This window comes from Myxocyprinus asiaticus, chromosome 47 (assembly GCF_019703515.2).
Source record: "Myxocyprinus asiaticus isolate MX2 ecotype Aquarium Trade chromosome 47, UBuf_Myxa_2, whole genome shotgun sequence".
Lineage (NCBI taxonomy): Eukaryota > Metazoa > Chordata > Actinopteri > Cypriniformes > Catostomidae > Myxocyprinus > Myxocyprinus asiaticus.
The window spans coordinates 25,033,806-25,056,629 of NC_059390.1; the positions used below are offsets into that span (position 1 = coordinate 25,033,806).

The 22,824-nt window shown below is 42.6% G+C and overlaps 1 protein-coding gene across 1 annotated transcript in view; it reads left to right on the top strand.

The window, feature by feature from the left end:
* LOC127436829 (laminin subunit beta-1-like) overlaps nucleotides 1–22,824 on the top strand; it is a 74,905-nt gene that overhangs the window by 42,901 nt on the left and 9,180 nt on the right. Inside the window, exon 23 of the mRNA XM_051691263.1 lies at nucleotides 17,152–17,521. Coding sequence (XP_051547223.1) covers nucleotides 17,152–17,521 — 370 coding nt within the window. The remainder of the gene's footprint in view (nucleotides 1–17,151; nucleotides 17,522–22,824) is intronic.

The window sequence follows — 22,824 nt, forward strand, 5'->3', positions numbered from 1 at the left end:
TAAAAGTATTTTTTTATCTACCATTTATTTTGCAAACTTCATTCAATAATATAATTCAGTAAACTCGAATCTGTGAGGAAAAATTGCTTTGCACGGTAATATGTGTTTTCGAAACAAAACAAAATGCCATGTTTTGTCTGAAAGGGTAAACTCTTCCAAAAGAGGGGTCAGGCATTTAGTTCTGTAAGTGTGTACATGTGTGTGATGTGTGTGGTTTGTGTTCTAAATTGTGGCTGTGTCATAGTCTCACCCATTAATTTCTATTTTCGTTTGTGTGTGTCTGTGTGTGTTGTATGGGTTTGGTCTGCATTGTGTCTCTTTGTTCTGGTCTCACCCACTGATTTTCCCATTGATTTCTATGGTCAGACAAATTTGTCCGGGAGCAGTACAAGTGTGAATTTTTGTAAAACGGCCTAATCTTGATGTAATCTTTTCAGGAATTCTTTTTTTGTTGTTTTTGGTGCATTAAGATGGTAAAAAGAGGAAAAGTCACAAAGACCCAGAATACTCAGTTCAATGACACTATTTCTATACATGCAAAAAGGGATCAAATCAGGCAAAAATGTCTGAACAGAACAAAAGTAGAGCCCGACCGATATGGGATTTTTGAGACCGATATCGATTTTAGAGAGGGGAAAATTCACAGATAACCGATATGGTGACCGATATAGCAAATTTTTGAGCTGGAATGAAAACAGACCTTTTCTATGTGGATTGTGCACCGATATGACTATGCAAAGGTACTCAGAAGGCTGCTTTCTTAAACAAATATTTTTATCAAAGAACATTTGTCATTATTATTATACATTGTCAACAAATTCTAGAAAATAACACTGAGAAAATAAAGAATAAATAAAAATACAATAAATAGCTTAATAAACATCAGTACTGTTAGTATAAGTCAATTGCTGACCATTTAAATAAAGAATAAATTCAAATAAAATAAATTGCTAAATAAACATCAGTACTGTTTAGTATCAGTCAATGGCTGACCATTTAAATAAAGAATAAATAAAAATAAAATAAATAGCTAAATAAACATCAGAGGCCAGTTGCACCAGCTATACGTAAGTTCAAACTTAGCCTAGTTGTGGCGTAAATGGGCACTAAGTCACAATTTATGCTCTACTAAATATTTGAGCATGGCACCATTATATTTATGTAGGATGTAACCTTACATATAAACTAAATATTTATGGAAGCCTCCGACCAGGAGTAACTGACTCATTTAATGACATAAATGAGCTCATGTTTTGGTTGACAGGCATCAGTCCTTTCGATATATGATGGTGTTGGCATTTACACTCATTTACATTTACGAGAGAGATAAAAAATTTTACTTTTAAGTGGCTCTTCAGCATGAAACCGATCTAACGGTGCAGTTTTTAGGGTGCGTCGCCCGGTGTCAAGTTTCAATACATTCAAAATATATATATATATATATATATATATATAGGGTATTAAAACGAATAAATGTCTATTTTTCCAGCCTATTGTATTAGTATTTATCACCCCTCATTTATTTTAGATACAGTTCCTATATATTATTATATATACTATAATATACTATTTATTAAATCTACTTTTATTGTATCCTATTTTAATGTCTGTAAAACCAGACTTTTAAATATGACGTTTTATAAATGCAACAACTGGAATTGTTCGGTTCAAGGGGTACCAAACTGTGAATCCTGAACAAAACAGTTTGGTGAATACATGTTTACACGCTGACAAGGTATGAAAGTAGCTACGTGATTAGCTAGTTAGCTTTAAGCTCGTTGCCACGGAGAGTAAAAGATGGACTTTATTTACTTTCCAGCATTGTGTCTCACCAACTAGGTAACAGTGAAGCGTGAAATCAACACTCACCACACACAATTCACCATCGTACCGTTGTCTGCTGAGCTGCAAAAAGGTGCTCTGATGTTTACATTTCAGTCTGCTACATTACTGACTGCACTGACAAACTATAGCTGGCTAACAGCAAACAGATGTGATAAACATGAGTGACATGGTTGTCAGGGACAGGGTTAACGTTATATTAGTTATATGAAATTATGGGATTATTTTTTATTAACTTTCCAGTATGTATTTCACAAACTAGTTAGCAATTTAAGGAGAAGAGATCGCTCAAATCCGCACCGTTTAACTCCGCCCTGTCTGTAGAACCACTGTCAGCTCAGAGTCAGCTCTGTAAACAATGGAGTTGGAGCGCACTCTGCTGGACAAACTACGCTATGACACCAATTCTAAAGCATTGTTTTCTGCATTATATGTTCTGAAAAAAAGTTTTAATTTACGGCGCATATCGGTAAAATATACGCCGATACCGATATATCGGTGAAAGGCTAATATCTAATAGATACAAAACAAAAGGGTTAAGAATCAGATGATATTATTAAAATATTCTTATTACAAAAATGAAATAATATCACCTGATATAATTAGGGAGACATTAAACTACTAGGGTCACAGCTATCAAATTGAACATCTAAACTAACAAAATTAAACACACCATTTTAGAAAACTGAGTTACAGAAGAACTGGACTTCCCAATTGTAAATATAAGAAAATAAATTATTATAACCTGTTTGTTTACATTGACTGTGAGAAATAAATGATTCACTTTAATGATTCCCAGCTCAACATGAGAGAGAGGACCATTTAGGTGAGCGTGTTTGATTACCCCCTCGGTTCTATTGCTGCATTTGCAATGCAATGTGGCAAATGTAACGTTTTGTGACACTACAGCGCTACTTGTTGGAAAATGTAACTCGTTGCTGGTAAAGCAACACTATTGTGAAAAAAGAGTTTATTTGAAAAAGAGTTTGTTGTACTTGTTATACTTTTAAGCATTGGTATACATGAGTGTATTGTTGGATTGTTGAATTCAACCAAACACACTCTCTCTCTCTCTCTCTCTCTCTCTCTCTCTGTCGTTTTATCTTTTCCTGTCTTTTATCTCTGGCAGACTTTAGTATACACTATTACAAAAACATTTTACACACGTTAGAAGTGCATTTCACTGATTTTGGGACAATCAGTGTGTTTACATGCAACGAGTCAGTTTACATGTGTGATTGTAAACTGATTCAGTCATGTAAACACCTTAAATAGTGTTCTTTTGTCAGGGAAAAGTCATAAACTGTTTAACTAAAAACCGATCCACACACAGATTTGTTACCCATTATCCAGATTTTGCTTTGTATATGCAAAATTTCTTAATCTGCATTCTGTCAGCTTTTTAATGCTATCTAGACTATTTACCGAAATAGAGCTTATATAACATTCACTACAATATTAGGCTAGCACAATAAACCAAAGGTGACATTAAACTGTAGTGTAAATTAAAGAGGAAATTCCAGAAAAGATACACAAGCTCTCATCAAGCCAAAATATATTTTATAAAAAAAGATAATCTAGGAATTTCACATTTCCGTTCGAAACTTCCCACAGCATTCCAACCAAATGTCCTGAACACAGCTGCAACAGAACCAGACACACAAACACTAATATATGCATATGAGTGAATCTCACTAAAACATATGTGTCATATTTCACTGCAGAATAATTAAAAAAAAAAATCCTCTAATTATCATAACTGTAATGCTGTATGTTTTACTTTTGAGTTTGTTTGTAATTTCCATTAGTCATATAAACATACTGATATCATCTTGATGATTCTCATTAGATGTTCATTACTATAACAGTCATGTAAATTATCCTGACTATTTTCTTATTGGTTTTTACTAAGACAACCATCACTAATGCTATTGTTCATACTAAGCATTAAATGTAAGCACGGAACTCGTCCTGCACCGTTTATTCTTTGGACGTGAATGATACGTCAAACTGTGTGGCTTGTCGAGAAGTGTACTATTACTTTTCCAAATAACTTGAGGATTTTACCTAGTGGATTACAAAAAATGTGGTAAAAATATCCTATAAACTTACAATGAATAAAAGATGCGAGCCATATGTAGAGACCAGAAGATCATAGAGACTTTGGGTGGGCTCTTTTGGCCAGTAAGTAACCTAGAAACCACCCAGATCACCCTGGCTACCTCCTAAAAAGCGAACATCCAGAACGTGAATCATGGTGGCGACTTTTGCACAGGCCATACATATTAAAATATAAAAAAAAATTTTTATATTTTTTTTTAATTAAAATCAGCATAAATTAAATTCAGTACAGCAAATACTACAAAGATGTATAAGTTATTTTTCAATTTAAATATTATATAAACAATTATTGCAAAAATCTTTATGCAAAAAATCTTCAGGCAAACAATTTCTTATTACACATATTTTTCTTAGTTCATTCACCTTGTTTATCATGTATTTTAAAAACAGATGTGCTCTCACACATTACGACACACACACACACACACACAGAGAAGTTTTTTTTTTATGGAAGTTTTTCGCTGAAAATATTCAAAAGGCATTGCAAATTGTATTTGAAAATTGTATGGCGTGGATGCGCACATTGTGACTATGCACACATAGTGACACTAGGGATTCGCTCTTTAGCCCCCCAATCACCTTTGATTTATTCAGAAAAGGCCTATGAAAATTGGTGAGTGGAATTTGCATGCCACTCTCCACCCCGGACATATGGGTATAAAAGGAGATGGCGTGCACCACTCATTCAGACTTGTTCTTCGGAGCCGAGCGCATGTGTGTGTGTGTTCGTCCCGTCACCTTATCTTCTGCTGCTGGAATTTACAGTGCATATCAGCAGTCACCCTCGCACAGTCGAGTGTTGTGCTTCCCCTGGGTGGTTCGGCGGCTGAGTCCACAGGTGTTAAAACAGTATATTCCAAAAGAGTATATTTTCTCTAAAAGAGCTCGCACAAAGGATTGCCGTCTTTTTAAAAATGTCCTTTCGCATTTGTGCTACTGGGTGCAGCCATTATCTCTCCCCACCGGATGGCCATAAGATCTGTCTCAAGTGCTTGGGTCGCCAGCACGCCGAGGCAGCTTTCGTGGAGGGGTCACATTCTCACTGCGAGAACATGCCCATGAGAACGTTGCGAGGTAGGCGGTCCACCTCAGGGCGGTTTTAATATCTCATTCGGGCTCACGACGAGGATTAGTTGCAGCATCGGAGGGTGGGCTTCTGCTTTCGGAAGCAGACGAATCTTCTGAGTTCCCGCTCTCGGGCGGTAGAGTCTGTACGACATCAGGATTGGTTCGTGGCCATTGACCTGAAGGACGCGTACTTTCACGTATCGATCCTTCCTCGACACGGACCCTTTCTTTGGTTTACCTTCGAGGGATGAGCATACCAGTACAAGGTCCTCCCTTTTTGTCTGTCCCTGTCTCCTCGCGTCTTTACCAAAGTCGCAGAGGCTGCCCTGGCCCCACTGAGGGTGAAGGGCATTCGCATTCTCAATTATCATGACGACTGGCTGATCCCAGCTCACTCGCGAGATCTATTGTGTGCGCACAGGGACCTTGTGCTTCGGCACCTCGACCGACTGGGGCTTCAGGTCAACTGGGAAAAGAGCAAGCTCTCCCCGGCGAAGAGCATCTCTTTTCTCGGTATGGAGTTGGACTCGGTCACCCTGATGGCATGCCTTACGAACGAGCGTGCACAGTCAGTGCTGGCCTGCCTAAAAACCTTCATGCAGAAGGTAGCGGTCCCAGTGAAACAATTTCAGAGGCTCCTGGGGCATATGGCATCCTTGGCGGTGGTACTCCCCCTCGGGTTGATGCATATGAGACCGCTCCAGCACTGGCTACAGACTCGAGTCCCGAGGTGGGCATGGCGCCACGGCACCCAGCACGTGAATATCACGTCTCGGTGCCGTCAAACTTTCAGTCCTTTGTTAGGCCTGGCATTTCTACGGGCAGGGGTTCCCTTAGAGCAGGTCTCTCAGTGATTGATTTTTTTAGGGCTGTAAAAACATGAAATTAACTTTAATTTTCCACGTCGTGGTCACTACAGATTCCTCAAATACAGGCTGGGACACTGTGTGCAATGGGCAGGCAGTATTGGGGCTCTGGACAGGGCCCCGCCTGCAATGGCACATCAACTGCCTAGAGTTTCTGGCAGTATCGTTGGCCCTGCGGAGGCTTCGGCCGTTGATTCAGGGCAAGCATGTGTTGATCTGGATGGACAACACAGCGACTATGGCGTACATAAACCACCAGGGCGGGGTACGCTCACCTCGCATGTCACAACTCGCCCGCCGCCTCCTCCTTTGGAGTCATCAGACGTTGAAGTCTCTGCAAACCACTCACCTCCCGGGCGTTCTCAACCGTGCAGCAGACGCACTCTCACGGCAGGTAACGCTTCAGAGAGTGGAGATTCCACCCCCGCACAGTCCAGCTGATTTGGGAGAGATTCGGAGAGGCGCAGATGACCTGTTCACCTCCCGAGAGTCCTCTCACTGCCCCCTTTGGTACTCCCTGTCCGAGGCTCCCCTCGGCATGGATGCCTTGGTGCACAGCTGGCCTCGGGGGCTGCGCAAGTACACGTTTCCCCCAGTGAGCCTCTTTGCACAGATGTTGTGCAAAGTCAGGGAGGACAGGCAACAAGTCCTGAATGTTGCACCATACTGGCCCAACCTGACTTGGTTTTCAGACCTGATGCTCCTGGCAGTAGCCCCTCCCTGGCACATTCTCCTGAGGAAGGACCTTCTCACTCAGGGGCAGGTCACGCTCCGGCACCCATGGCCAGACCTCTGGAATCTCCACGTCTGGCTCCTAGATGGGATGCGGAGGACCTAGCAGGCCTTCCGCCAGCGGTGGTAGGCACGATCACTTAGGCCAGAGCCCCCTCCATGAGGCAGCTGTATGCTCTGTAGTGGCATCTCTTCACAAATTGGTGTTCTTCCCGTGGGGAAGATCCACGGAGATGCCCAGTCGGGTCTGTGTTGTCCTTTCTACAGGAGGGACTGGAGAGACAGCTGTCTCCCTCTACCCTGAAGGTGTACGTGGCTGCTATTGCAGCATATCACGATACACTGTATGGGAGACCCTCTCGACAGCACGACCTGATCTCCAGGTTCCTCAAAGGCATGAGGAGATTGAATTCCCCTAGACCGTGCCTGATTCCCTCTTGGGATCTCTCTGTGGTCCTACCTGCCTTACAGAGAGCCCCCTTTGAGCCCCTGGAGCAGGCCGAGCTCAGCACTTTGTCCCTGAAGATGGCCCTCCTGGTGGTGCTCACTTCTACCAAGAGGGTGGGGGACCTGCAGGCGCTCTCTGTCACCAGCGAATGCCTGGAGTTCGGGCCGGCACACTCTCACGTGATCTTGAGACCCCGGCCAGGTTATGTGCACTAAAGCTCCCACCACTCCCTTCCGGGATCAGGTGGTGAACCTGCAAGCGCTCCCTTCAGAGGAGAAGGACCTGGCCTTGTCATTGCTGTGTCCAGTTTGTACCCTGCGCTGGACCGCACACAGAGCTTTAGACGCTCGGAGCAGCTCTTCATCTGCTTTGGAGGGCAGCAGAAGGGGAAAGCTGTCTCAAAACAGAGGTTGTCCCATTGGATTGTGGATGCCATTTCTCTGGTTTACCAATCACAAGACCTGCCGTGCCCTTTGGGAGTCCGGGCGCACTCCACCAAAGGTGTTGCGTTCTCCTGGGCACTGGTGGGGGCGCCTCTCTAGCAGACATATGCAGAGCAGCGGGTTGGGCTACACCCAATACCTTTATGAGGTTCTACAACCTACGCATAGAACCGGTTTTGACCCGAGTGTTACGGGGTAACAACAGGTAGGCCGGGCAGCCGGTCGGGTGTATCGCTTGCATTGCACCTTTCCCCATTTGAGGTGATAATGTGTTTAATCTTGTCCACAACTGTTCCCCGTAACTGGTGAACACTGGACGCTTCTTTAATTCCTTAAGCACTATTCGGTGGCGAACCCGGCGGAGGAGTGATGCTGCCAGGCCCAGTACTCGTGGTATGCCCATTTTCAGGTGAGCCTGTGTACTTGGGCTCAGTGCTCCATGCGTGGTGATTCCACCCTCAGTAATCCCGTATGATGCGTTTCCACTGTTCAGTTTTCCCTCATCAGAGTTCTGCTCTGCCTCGGCCACTGTTGCTGTGTACCCTCTCCGTAGGTAGGGTCTTCCTCAGTGGTATCATTCCATATGTAAACTTCCCTGTCGGTAAGTCCATGTGAGGTATTCTCCACATGTTAACCTCGCTCCGATAGGATGTGGTCTCCGTTGTGCTTTCCCTCCTGGAGAGGGAAGAGCATTTCCCCAGCACTATCCGAGCTATTGCTTGGCGGGAAATTGCTTAATACAAAAATCAGGAAAGGCCACCGCCTGTAGCTTCCACGGGTAAGTCCTCCTCCCACCCTTACTGGGACCCAGGAGACACCTTACCTAACTCGCTGGAAGGTCATGACATGGTCGAGTGTTCCATGCGAGGCATGCAGCAGTCTGCCCGTGTCTGCTCCTCCGTACCTCACGACACGGTTCAGCGCCTGTGCCATTTCGTATAAGAACCGCTAATGTCACTACATCGATACAACGTCGAGTGAGTGACAGACAGGAAATGTCTTGGTTAATGATGTAACCTCTGTTCCCTGATGGAGGGAACGAGACTTTGTGTCCCTCCTGCCTCGGCACTGAACCGACCGCTGACATGGCCGGGACTCTCTCTCGGCTCCTCAGCACAACTCTGAATGAGTGGTGCACGCCATCTCCTTTAATACCCGTATGTCCGGGGCAGAGAGTGGCATGCAAATTCCACTCGCCAATTTTCATTGGCCTTTTCTGAATAAAGCAAAGGTGATTGGGGCTCTCAAGAGCGAACCACTAGTGTCACTACAACGACAAAACGTCTCATTCCCTCCATCAGGGAACAGAGGTTACATCAGTAACCAAGATGTTTTTTCATCGAGTGTCAATCATTGTATCACTCTTTCAAGTAAAGTTAAGCACTAAACCCTACCTGCTCTTTCATGGATTGTTAAATTTGAAAGTAATCCCATGTAGACCTATCAAATAAAAAAGTTGTTTAAGTTGAGGTGGAGGGAGACATCTGGTGGTTGCAGAGACTACATCAGATTCAAGTTACTAGCTCTAAATGCCATGAAAGCATTCAGCATGTGAAGACTACTCTCACTCACTCCTTGGCATATTCAAACCTTGGTGTCACGATCGGTCACAAAACCATTTGTTGGGGCTTCGTTCAGGGGTGGGTTTGGTTATTAGCAATAATTAATAATTATCAAAGATCATTATTAATTATTAAAATCAATAGAACATTGATTAGAATCAACATTAGCTTATTAATCCTTCAAATCAACAATCATCAAAGATCACTATCAATTATCAAAATCAATAGAATATTAATAAGATTTAATATTGCCGGGGCACTACCCTGGAATTAGGGACTAATAACCAGACAGTATAGCAGTCTCAATACGGGACTGTTCTTTAAGGAAAGTCAACATCCGGAGAACATCGACATTCAAATGGGGAACAATGAAGGCTTGAATCCGAGTATTGACATCCCCTGCCAGCCCTTGGCACAGATGCATGCAGAACAATACCAAAACACTTCTCTTTATTGACATAAGATATGGTAACAGATAAGCCTATAATATATGAGAGGAGGGTAGATGTGTGTGTGTGTGTGTTTGTGTGTGAATGGGTGTATGTGTTTGTGTGTGTGTCAGGAGAGAAGGAGTGCACAAAATGGCGGGCATGGCTCTCATGGAGAGTGCGTCACACGAGGTTTCCGGCCAGAGAATGTGGCTGCGAATGCGGGTGGAGAGACTGGTTAATGGCGTCTGCCCGTTAAACACGTGTCTCTGCTGGTACGATAACATAAGGACAAAGCTGGGTTCTATCGCCAAGTTATCTGTTCGCCAAATGTGTGTGTGGGAATGTTTGTGAGGGGTCGTGTATGTGTGCGGTTAGTACGAGAGAGAGAGAACAGGGTGACGGCACCAAAGCCAGTTTAGCTATCGTGGGAGAGATGGCAACTGTTAGTTTTATCACTCAGAGACGCAGTGAACGGCTCAAAATCTGTCTGCCACAAACGTTGGTACTTTAATGGATAAACTCAGTGTGCCAACACAGCAAATCTCATTCATGGTAACAGTAAGTTACAGTAATACCTTGATTATTATTAGCAGCAATGAGTGGACTCGGCAGTCCGTAAACTGTACACAAGAATAACACACAATAATAATCTATCTCTGCCCAGACATAAACCTCTTACTTGAGTCACATGAGGACACAGGTAGAATGTGTGTTCGTCCGTCGTTTGACTCCGACTCGTTTCCTCGAAGCTAGGTTGATGACAGGAGGTAGTTTCCTCGCTCTGTCGGTGGGCGGTACGGTGGCTGATTGTCAGCGGGTTGGCAGAGATATCAGCGAAGTCATCTCAGTTGAATAAGGAAGAGAAATCTTTCTTCACTTCTGTAGGCAAAAGGGTGAGATGCGGATTACTCGCCGGTCTCCTTCAGATCCGTTAGCGTGCTCGGTGGAACATGAAGATCTCAGCTCGTCCAGCGAGACGGAGATTATATGGCCAAATTTCAAGTACGTACGTTACTTCCTTGGGCAGCGAGGCTACACCTGGGAGCATCAGGGCTGCAACAAGACACGGCGAATACTGTCGCTGGAAGCAAGGCTTAGGAGAAATCTCCGGGGTTTTATACTCTCGATGACATCATGGTTGAGGGACGTGTTCTGTCATGCATTTCATCCAATAGGAGTTGAGAGTTTGATCCTTCATAATTTCACACCTATGTGTAAAGTGAGCAAGGCTTGATGGGATCTGCAGTCTGCTTGGACTCCCTTTGTTTGATTTTGGCACAGTTTTTGTGTTATCAGGCTTTGAGTGTTCTACAGGCCTCAGTCAGGCTTTATGACTGTGTGTAAGCCTGCCTTTGTCTTTTATCTGAGCACATAATTCCCAACACATTAATCGCAAGAAGCAATGAGACTTAATTTTGGCTGGTTAGCTTCGAAAAGCCACTGATCGGTAGCAGTTACACAATTATGCAGGCAAAAACATCCTTTGCCATTGGCGGCCATTCAAATGTAGCCATTTATTCTGATGATTTTTTTTTTTGTTGTTGTTGTTGTTGTTTTTTGTTGCAATGAACAAATCTATTATAATATATTTCATTATATTACAGTAGATGATTTAACAGTGATTGATTTTTTTTAGGGCTGTAAAAACATGAAATGGACTTTAATTTTCCTGTCTTCTGCCTTTGTGATTTCCAGGCCTGGAAAAGTCATGGTAATTTATAAAATCTCACAAATTGCAGAAAAGTCATGGACTATATATATATATATATATATATATATATATATATATATACAGTATATATTGTCCATTAATTTTCTGCAATTTTTGAGATTTTATTAATTACCATGACTTTTTCCAAATCTAGCTGAGGAGATATTTTTAAGCATTAGAAAACTAGAAAAATATATATATTTTTTTCTGGTTTTCTAATGCTTAAAAATATCTCATCAGCTAGATTTTGCTCTTGTGCAAAATAAAACTTGCTTGAAACGGCCAACAAGCCAACACCCATGCCTGCCAAGACCAACAAGCCAACGCCCATGCCTGCCACGGCCAACGAGCCAACGCCTATGCCTGCCACAGCCAACGAGCTAGAAGCTTCGTCCGTCCCAGAGCCTGCGTTGCCAGCCTCGCCCGTCCCAGAGCCTGCGTTGCCAGCCTCGCCCGTCCCAGAGCCAGCGTTGCCAGCCTCGCCCGTCCCAGAGCCAGCGTTGCCAGCCTCGCCCGTCCCAGAGCCAGCGTTGCCAGCCTCACCCGTCCCAGAGCCTGCGTTTCCAGCCTCTTCCATCCCAGAGCCTGCGCTGCCTACTTCAGCCGCCTGGAGGAGGAGAAAGGCTTCTGTCCCCGAGTCTCTGCCCATGCACACAACCTCGGAGGTCGTTTCCAAGTCTCTGCCCATGTTCACGACCACAGAGGTTGTCTCCAAGTCTGTCTGCACCCACGACCACAGAGGTCGTCTCCGAGTCTCTGCCCATGTACACGACCACGGAGGTCATTTCCAAATCTCTGCCCATGTTCACAACCACAGAGGTCGTCTCTGAGTCTCTGTCTATGCCCACGACCACAGAGGTCGTTTCCGAGTCTCTGCCTATGCCCACGACCACAGAGGTCGTTCCCGAGTCTCTGTCCATGCTTACGACCACAGAGGTCGTTCCCGAGTCTCTGTCCATGCCCACGACCACAGAGGTCGTTCCCGAGTCTCTGTCCATGCCCTCGACCTCAGAGGTCGCACCCGAGACTCTGCTTATGTTCGCGACCACTGAGGTCATTTCCCAGTCATCCTGGACTCACCTCGAGCCTACCATGGATCCGCCTTCCACGGCTCGGCTCCTCGAGCCTCCCATGGCTCCGCCTGCCACGGCTCAGCCCCTCGTGCCTGCCATGGCTCCGCCTTCCATGGCTCCGCCCCTCGAGCCTGCCACGGCTCTGCTCCTCGAGCCTGCCACGGCTCCGCCTTCCATGGCTCCGCCCCTCCGCAGGGCTTTGGTCCCCTGGTCATCCACCTGATCTGCCCTGGTTCCCTTGGTCCCCTGCTCGTCCACCTGATCTGCCCTGGCTTCCTTGGTCCCCTGGCCACCAGCTCAATCTGCTCTGGACTCTTTGTTCTCCATCTCCATCTTGGCCCTGCCCCCCCTTCCTGCACTACTTGGGCGTCAGGAGCTGCCCATTGGGGTGGGGGGGGGGGGTTTCTGTTATGATTCTCTGTTGTTTGCCCTGTGTTTTGCCTCTATCATCTGTTTCCCCCTGGACTACACTTCCCATGATTCCCTGCCCTGATCGCTACCATCTGTTCCCTATTGTTTTCATCTGTGTGCCATTTACCTAATTATCCCTCATGTATATAATGCCCTGTTTTCTGTTCACCTTTGTCAGTTATTAATGTTTCTCCCCAGTTCATGCTCCGGTTTCAGTTCTGTTTGTTTTCGTTTGTTTTGCTTCCTGTCTTGCCCTGTTTCCATGTTCATCCTGTTTTGTATTTAGTTTTATTCTTATCAAAATAGCTGCTCTTAGATCCTGCCCTCGTGACCTCCCTCATTGCTACAGATCCTCAGCAAAGTGTTCTTTATGACATCACAGTAGAACCTCTGCTGGAGTTCTGATCGTCAGTCATTGCTGGAGATTTTCAGACTTTTCTGCCAGTCATATAGTTCGCTGGTCAGTCAGTTGATTTCTTGAAAAATTGGATTATGGCATTCAAGAGATCTTGCAGGCAATCTTTGTCCACCCCAGCACCTTTCACCCACAATGTGAAATAGAGGCACTGGCTGCGGTCAGGTGGCAATTCTTTCCCATTTCCTGTGCTCAATTTTGGCTGTGACATTGAAGAGCCAATGGAAGTGGAAAAGCCGGTGGACACAAGTGAGCCCATGGACTGGGAGTACAGATGTGAGACACACAGGAGTTCACTGATGTCCACTCCAGCACCACCGTTGTCCAGCTATTTAACATCCAGACCGCTGATAAGGCCACCAGGGTTTCACTACTAGAGCCAGAGCCACTCTGCACCAAAGATGATACAGGTGGCACCAAATCACCAAGATTCCTTCTGTGTTTCTGTACAGCAACAAAATAAAATGAAAAAATTAAAATTTACATAAAAATGTATATTGTCGTTTGTCTTTCACCTTGTGGACAGCATACTTCAAGTGCACTGTTAACAGTTCAAACCACTCAGAACTGTGAAAAGTCATGCTTTAACATGGAATTGCAGTAATAGAGCACAACAGTCTGGTTCAAGAAGAAAAAATTCCATTAAATTTTCTTCATAGACCAACTTATTTTTAACAATTACTTCTAAACCTTTAAAGACAGACATACTGTGAGCTCCAAGATTGTTAATCAACGGTATATGCTTCTGTGGAAGCCATCCGTCCATGTTATTACAAAAGTCATGTTTAAAAGCAGAATTCCTGGTGAAGAACAACATTACCCATGATTCTGAAAAGAAACGCTCCACTAATCAGAAAATTGCGGCCAACAAAGTGCGGCAAAAGAGCTCTGAAGTGAACACTCACTCCGGGGGCCGTCCCGCACTAGGAATGACGCAATCAAGTCAGTCCTCCAACACTCTCAAACTACTTATATATTATTGCAACATATTGAGATATTTGCAAATATACAAGTATATTGTTTCCATACTTATAATCAACAACTTTAAATGAATGGTTTTATATTTTTACATCTTTTTCAATTTGTTTACATCTTTCGCAACGCTTTATGGGATTGTAGTTCATTCCTTCATTGAAGACGTTAAGAACACCTTTGTCTTTTTGCAGATTGTCAAATACTATTTTGCTTCAAATCAAAGTTTGTAATGTTGTGATTCGCCTCAGAGCTGGTCATGGCTTAGAACTCTTTTATTAAGGATTTTATGAAATCCCTATGGAAAAAATGAATCGAAAAAACACTTCTGGAAACAAGATGGCTGAAAAAGTGGTCAGGCACTGTTGCGCTCTATACAAGCAGTAGTTATGGTGATAATAATATTGTTTACCACCTGCATCATTAACTTCATCCAATGTAAACTGAAACTTGAAGAACTGTAGTACAGTCCAATTTTGGATTTGGATCTTGATCAGCCTGTGCATTTGAATTTATTCATGAAATGATGCTGAGACCCACAGAGAGTTGTTTGTCATTGGCACATGTATTGGTGCTGTGCAGAACTAACAGAAAACTGGAGTACTCCATCATGATATCAAGTTTACTTGGCAACAGTATTTAAACATTCACTAGCGTGGAAGAGATTTCAGCACTTTGGTAGATGGAGAACATTTTGAATCAATTACTTTAAATGTTAAACTTACAATCTTCAGTTGCAACACTCTGCAGTCAAATATTTATTTTTATAATGACCACTAAACTGAATAATTGACCGTTTTTCTTGGCAAGCAAATATGAAAGAGCACAAAGTATGACATTTCTAACTGATACACACATACACACGTTTAACTTAGCTTTATCTAAATGAGGACATATCATAGACATATGTTGTTTTTATAAACTCAGCAAAAAAGAAACATCCCTTTTTTAGGACACTGTAATTTAAAGATAATTTTGTAAAAATCCAAATAACTTTACAGATCTTTATTGTAAAGGGTTTAAACAATGTTTTCCATGCTTGTTCAATGAACCATAAACAATTAATGAACATGCACCTGTGGAACGGTCGTTAAGACACTAACAGCTTACAGACGGTAGGCAATTAAGGTCACAGTTATAAAAACTTAGGACACTAAAGAGACCTTTCTACTGACGCTGAAAAACACCAAAAGAAAGATGCCCAGGGTCCCTGCTCATCTGCGTGAACGTGCCTTAGGCATATTGCATGGAGGCATGAGGACTGCAGATATGGCCAGGGCAATAAATTGCAATGTCCGTACTGTGAGATGCCTAAGACAGCACTAAAGGGAGACAGGAAAGGACAGCTGATCGTCCTCACAGTGGCAGACCTGTAACAACACCTGCACAGGACCACACCTGTGGGACAGGTACAGGATGGCAACTGCCTGAGTTACACCAGGAATGCACAGTCCCTCCAGCAGTGCTCAGACTGACCGCAATAGGCTGAGAGAGGCTGGACTGAGGGCTTGTAGACCTTTTATAAGGCAGGTCCTTACCAGACATCACCGGCAACAACGTCGCCTATGGGCACAAACCCACCTTCGCTGGACCAGACAGGACTGGCAAAAAAGTGCTCTTCACTGACGAGTCTCACCAGGGGCGATGGTCGGACTCACGTTTATCGTCGAAGGAATGAGCGTTACACCAAGGCCTGTACTCTGGAGCGGGATCAATTTGGAGGTGGAGGGTCCATCATGGTCTGGGGCAGTGTGTCACAGCATCATTGGACCGAGCTTGTTGTCATTGCAGGCAATCTCAACGCTGTGCGTTACAGGGAAGACATCCTCCTCCCTCATGTGGTATCCTTCCTGCAGGCTCATCCTGACATGACCCTTCAGCATGACAATGTCACCAGCCATACTGCTCATTCTGTGCATGATTTCCTGCAAGACAGGAATGTTAGTGTTCTGCCATGGCTATCGAAGAGCCCAGATCTCAATCCCATTGAGCACGTCTGGGACCTGTTGGATCGGAGGGTGAGGGCTGGGGCCATTCCCCCCAGAAATGTCTGGGAACTGGCAAGTGCCTTGGTGGAAGAGTGGGGTAACATCTCACAGCAAGAACTGGCAAATCTGGTGCAGTCCATGAGGAGGAGTTGCACTGCAGTACTTAATGCAGCTGGTGTCCACACCAGATACCGACTGTTACTTTTGATTTTGACCCCCCCCGTTCAGGGACACATTATTCCATTTCTGTTAGTCACATGTCTGTGAAACTTGTTCAGTTTATGTCTTCGACGTTGAATCTTTTTATGTTCATACAAATATTTACACATGTTAAGTTTGCTGAAAACAAAAGCAGTTGAAAGTGAGAGGATGTTTCATTTCTTTGATGAGTTTATAAAGCTAATTATTGTAACTAATAGACTAACCGTAACAGAAAACATTTTGCATTTTTAGAATAAAAAAATAAAAAATAAAAAAAAACATAATTTATGTATGGATCATTTTTCCAAATAAGGATGTCCAAAAATGTCCCCAAAGGTAGGTTTTGTCCGATTTAGCTCACTTATGGGTACTGTTTGTCCCCATACTACAGGTAAGTACACACTGCAAAAAAAAAAAAAAGATAATTATTTTCATGCTGAGCATTTGTCTTATTTTTACTAAAAAAAAAAAAATCTAAACAACCTTTAAAAAAAAATGTAAAAAAATTGAGTAGCAGAATGACTTAGATATTAAAATATTAAGTCTTGTTTTCAGAAAAATCTAACAAAAGTTGTTTTTTGCTTAAAACAAGAAAAACAATTGCCACCATTGGCAAATATTTTTTATCTTGTTATAAGCTAATTTAATGTAATTTAGCTTTTTAAGTAAATGCATCCCATTTTAAGAAAGTTTCGATATTTTGACTTGAAGAAAATAATTTTTTGCAGTACACACACACGCACACACACAAATACACTGTTCCTTCCAGTCCTCACTTTCAGGATTTTAAATAAAATAAAAATGACGATTCACATTTTTAAATCTAATTGTGCCTGTTTTTTTTTGTGTGTGTGTGTGTTTTTCCAGCATGCAACTGTGACCCACGAGGCACTGCCACTCAACAGTGCAATAAAATGTCTGGAGAGTGTGTGTGCGTAGAGGGTGTGGCTGGGCGGCGGTGTGACTCCTGTGGGCGTGGCTATGTGGGGACATTCCCTGACTGTGAGCCGTGTCATCAATGCTTCCAAGATTGGGATGTTAATGTTGGAGAACTGACCAATCACACGCAGAGGCTGGTGGACACAGTGGAGCAGTTAAAAGAGGCGGGTGTGACAACACCCTATAAAGACACCATATCCAGTCTAGAAGACATGACCAGACAGCTCAGGCAAATATTGGAAGATGACAAAGTTCATCAAACTTTGACACACACACAGATGGTGATGCAGCAAGCTGAGTATGTATAGCCCCCCCCCCCAAAATAAATAAATACATAAATAAATTATAAATTATGTCATCATTTACTCACTCTCATGTTGTTCCAAGCCTGTGTGACTTTCTTCTATCCAATATATTTAGCAAAATCCTCACACTGCTATTTTCACCAGTACTAAAGCATATGGTGACCAGGAGATGTCAAGCTCCATAAAGGACAAAAAAGCACCATAAAACTAGCCATCCACAGTCCGTTCATTGACCATCTGATACATATGGCACACCAAAATGGAAAGCACTTGGAAAAAAATTGCAAGCTCCAATCAGATTGCAGAACAACAGTGCTCACCCAACAGTGCTCTATTTTCCCCAGTACAGTTTTAAGCCATAAACCAACCAACCAGATTAGAGGTAATTTACAAACTTGTAACTGAAGCAAAAGAAAAGAAGGGGAAAAAAGAAAAAGATAATCAGACAAAAAGGAAATTAACTACAAAATGATGCAAAGATTTAAAACCATTGATTTAAAGTTGTTTGTTATAGCTATAGAAACAATATATTTTAGGTTTATTGCCAAATACTCAGATATTTAGAAATATATAAGTAGTTTAATTATGTAGGGAGACTGACTAGTCGGTGCAGAGCTCTTTTGGTGCACTTTGTTGACCACAATTCTCTGATTTCTCTGGAGGATCATGGGTAGTGTAGTTCTTCATCAGGAATTAAGCTATAAAACATGTTTTTTCTAAAAATGAAATTTAAATAATGTAGACTGATGACTTTAACAGTATTATATAACATCAATTTACAACCTTGGAGCTCACTGCAGTCTATCTTTAAAGGTTTAAAAGTTTCTTTAATGTTAGTTAAAAATCAGTTCTTCTGAAGAGTCACGTGGCACCATGCGAGGTTTGGACGTGTGAACGGCGAGCTCTCCGCACATTGCTAGTTTTAATACTTTTTGTGTCATAAACTGGTGAGATTCGATACTCCCTGATTCTTAACTGTTCTAGGAAGACAATATGTCAAAGAATTCAAAATCCTCGGGCTCTGGAGACATTAAAAGACACTTACGTGCTCAAGCTGATGCCCCTGAGAAGCAGGCCGCAAGCCCAGGAGCCAATTTGGCTGGTGAAGGAAATTCGGCGAGATTTGTTGAACGTGTTTGCAATGCTGACGAAGGTCGTTGCTGACTTGGAGGATCTTGCTATAATATGTCGATTGATCACTGCCATGGAGACGAAATTCACTGAGTTGGTTACAAGAGTGGGGGGTGTCGAGAAATGGATCGATTATATGGAGTCATCAGAGAGGGAATTAGCTGTTAATCCGCTAGCGACCAAGGTGGATTTGGAGCACGTCTGGGAGAAGCTGGAGGATTTGGAGAACTGTAGCTGGCGGAATAACGTCCGAATTGTTGGAATTCCTGAGGACGAATGAGGTCAAGATATGGTGAAATTCCTGGACGGGCTCTTCCTGAGTCTGCTCGACATAACAGGCCATAAGCTGGAAATCGAGCGAGCTCACATGGTTCCAGCTCGGCGATCTGCTGAGGGAGACAGGCCCGATAAATTCTGGTCCGATAAAGATCTTGTGTTACGAGGCGAGGAGTAAAGGAAGGCTTTCTTGGAAGAACCACAGCATTTTCTTGTTCCCAGACTTTGCAAATTCGACAAGAGAGAAACGTGACTGATTCAAGGAATGCAAGAAACTTCATCAATGGAAGGTCGCTTTTGCACTGATGTTCACGTCCAAATTGAGAATACATGCTAAGGATGGCCGCAAAATATTTACATGTCCCCAGCAAGCGATGTCCTTCATTAAGTCAATGGACTAAGTTATTTTGTGGTACTCACATTGCAGCCAAGTGAGCCTGACTCACTGGACATTCACTTGACCGTCCGAGAAAACTTGAGCGCCTTTTTTTGTTTCTTTTTGTGCTGGTTCCGCCTAGCAGCTGGAGTTGTTTGCATAGGAACACACCTTCAGGACAGTGTTGTGGATGAATCTGCACGTTCTTTGTGCTTATGCCTCCTATTGGTTGGAGTTTGTTTTGTGGAGTATTTCTTGCAGGACATTGGAGTGATTGGGTCATTTGTTGCACTCATGTAGCAGTCGAAGGGGCCGGCTCACTTAACATTCGTTTGACTGCCTGAGGAAACTGAATGGCTTTTTTTTTTTTTTTTTTTTTGCTGGTTTCGCTAGCGGCTGGAGCTTGTTTTGTGGAGGAACACACCTTCGGGACAGTTATGTAGATGAATCTACACATTCTTTGTGTTTATTCCACCCATTGGCTGGAGTTTGTTTTATAGATTATCTTCTGTTGTGTAATTCTGTCTCACAAAATTTGAATAGAAGCACCGCACTTGAGAAATCCGACAGCAAAGTTGTCGCAGGGGCTCTCGTAGGCATACACTGTTTTAGTTTAGACGGATGGACGCTAGTTGGCGCTGTCTTGCACGGGGTTAATGCGCACGTTTTTCTTTTTTCTGTTTGTTTGGTTCGGGGGGAAGTTTGAGGTTTGATTGTTGCACTAATGTTGGAATGTGGTCTTTATTATTTTATTTTTTACACACAATCCATTTTTTTCTAATATGTCAAAATGTCAAATGTTAATATGAGTCGATTGTCTCTCTCCACGTGGAATGGGAATGGGTTGGAGCACCCCATAAAAAGAAGGAAGGTTATATCTCTTCTTAAACGTAAGAAATCTGATATAGTGTTTCCTTAAGAAATGCATCTTTCCCCACAGGAAGCTGAAAAATTTGGGAAGATATGGGTTGGACATGTTTACTTTAGTGCTGGCTCAAGTAAGAGCAGGGGAGTTATTACACTGATAAGTAAACATCTACAATTCAAATGTCTCAAACAGATTAAAGATAAATTAGGAAGAGTGATTATTGTTTTAGCAGAAATTCAGGTGCAAAGGTTGATTTTGGCTAATATTTATGCACCTTATCTTGGTCTTATAGATATTTGGAGACTTTTGAACCCATCTGGTAGGGACTATAAATTTTTTTAATCAGTCTATAAGATTTATTGTAGAATAGATTTTTTTTTTTTTTTTGATATCCAAATCCCTCATTTCATCTGTTGTTGATTGTTCAATTGGAAACATCTTAGTCTCAGATCATGCCCTGGTGAGTTTAGAGATGTTGCCATATACAGAGAAAAAGAAATCATATAGTTGGTGCCTTAATGTGTCACTTTTGCATAATCCTGATTTCCAACAAATGTTAAAGACTGAAATCATTGTTTGTATGGAGACCAACTGGTCCTCAGTATCCTCTGTGGGCATGGCTTGGGAGGCACTTAAGGCGGTTCTTAGGGGTCGGATCATACGGTATGTCTCATTCATCAAAAAATACAAAGCACGAGAACTTGTGGAGTTGGAAGAAAATATTAAAAGTGCAGAGGCAGAGCTGAAGCGCCGTATGTCAGCCGATGACCTCAGAGAATTGACCTGATTGAAATATAGATATAATAATATTTTGTCGCAGAAAGTGGAGTTTTGGTTATTCAGGGCAAGACAGTCATACTTTGAGTCGGGTGACAAAGTAGGGAAGCTTTTGGCTAGATATATAAAGCAGAGAGAGTCTATTTCTATCATTCCCTCAGTGAAATCTGCTGGTGGTGAAATTTTTACCTCAGCCATTGATATTAATAATGCCTTTAAAGAGTTCTATCTTGATATTTATAGTTCCACGTCTTCGTCTACTGATGAAGATATTAGAAACTTTGTGGAACCATTAGATCTAAACTGACAAATAAGCAAAAAAATTATCTTGATTCTGAGATAAACTTGGAGGAGCTTGACGAGGTAATAAAGTCCCTACCTACTGTCAAGGCTCCGGGGCCAGATGGTTTTGCCGCAGATTTTTTTAGATCCTATGCTTCAGAACTGGCTCCACTTTTGTTAGAAGTTTATACTGAATCATTAAAGAATGGAAAGCTTCCTCCAACCATGACACAAGCCCGGATCAGTTTGATTCTTAAAAAGGACAAAGATCCAAGCAAGTGTAAAAGTTACCGTCCAATCTCCCTGATCCAACTAGATGTAAAAACTTTGTCAAAAATTTTGGCTAATCGATTAAGTAAAGTTATGACATCTCTTATACCTATAGATCAGGTGGGGTTTATTCAGGGCTGCAGCTCTTCTGATAACATCAGGCATCTCATCAATATTATGTGGTCAGTAGCGAATGATCAGTCTCCGGTCGCTGCCATCTCACTTGATGCCGAAAAGGCGTTTGATATGGTAGAATGGGATTATCTTTTTAAGATTTTGGAACTATATGGGTTTGGGAGTACTTTTATTGGATGGATTAAGTAATTTTATAGAAACCCTGTAGCGGCGGTTCAAACAAATGGATTAATTTCAGATTATTTTACTCTGAATAGGGGCACCCGGCAGTGTTGCCCTCTTTCCACATTATTGTTCTGTCTTGCCCTGGAACCATTAGCAGCCACGATAAGAAATGAAGATGATTTTCCAGGGGCGGTGGCGGGAGGTATGGCACATAAGATTTTGCTCTACGCAGATGATATTTTATTATTCATCTCTGACCCCACTAGATCTATGCCTTGCCTCCACAGAATTATTAATTCCTTTTCTAAATTCTCAGGATACAGAGTCAACTAGCCTAAATCCGAAGCTTTGGCTCTGAAAGCATACTGCCCAGCGATGGCTTTTCAGCCAGGTGTCTTCCAGTGGCCTAAACAGGGCAATAAGTATTTGGGCATTTTATTCCCAGAAAATTTGTGTGATTTAGTTAGAGTTAATTTTGAGGTTTTCGATAAATTTTTCTATGATTGGGAAGGTTAATGTTATTAAAATGAATTGTATTCCAAAATTCAACTACCTGCTACAATCTCTCCCTGTAGATGTCCCCCTCTCTTATTTCAAGCAATTTGATAGCATAGCGAAGTCCTTCATTTGGAATGGTAAGCATCCCAGATTACATTTCAATAAATTACATAGGCTGATTGACAAAGGTGGGCTAGGCCTACCCAAGATTTTGTTTTATTATTATGCATTCGGTCTCAACCATTTGGCTCATTGGTCGCTTCCACCTGAGAGAGCCCCTCCCTGGATTTATATTGAACAGGAAGTTCTTGCCCCTATTTTGCTATTGCAAAGCCTTTCTATCAAACTAATCGGAGAAGTTAAGTTACACCCCGTTATCTCGCATTTGCACTCGGTATGGACAAAAGTGTCCAGAGTGTTTAATTCGGACATTTATTTAAATGTTGCCTTGAGCATATGGCTGAACCCAAAATTATGTATTAATAAGTCCCCTTTCTGCTGGTCAGAGTGGATTGAGA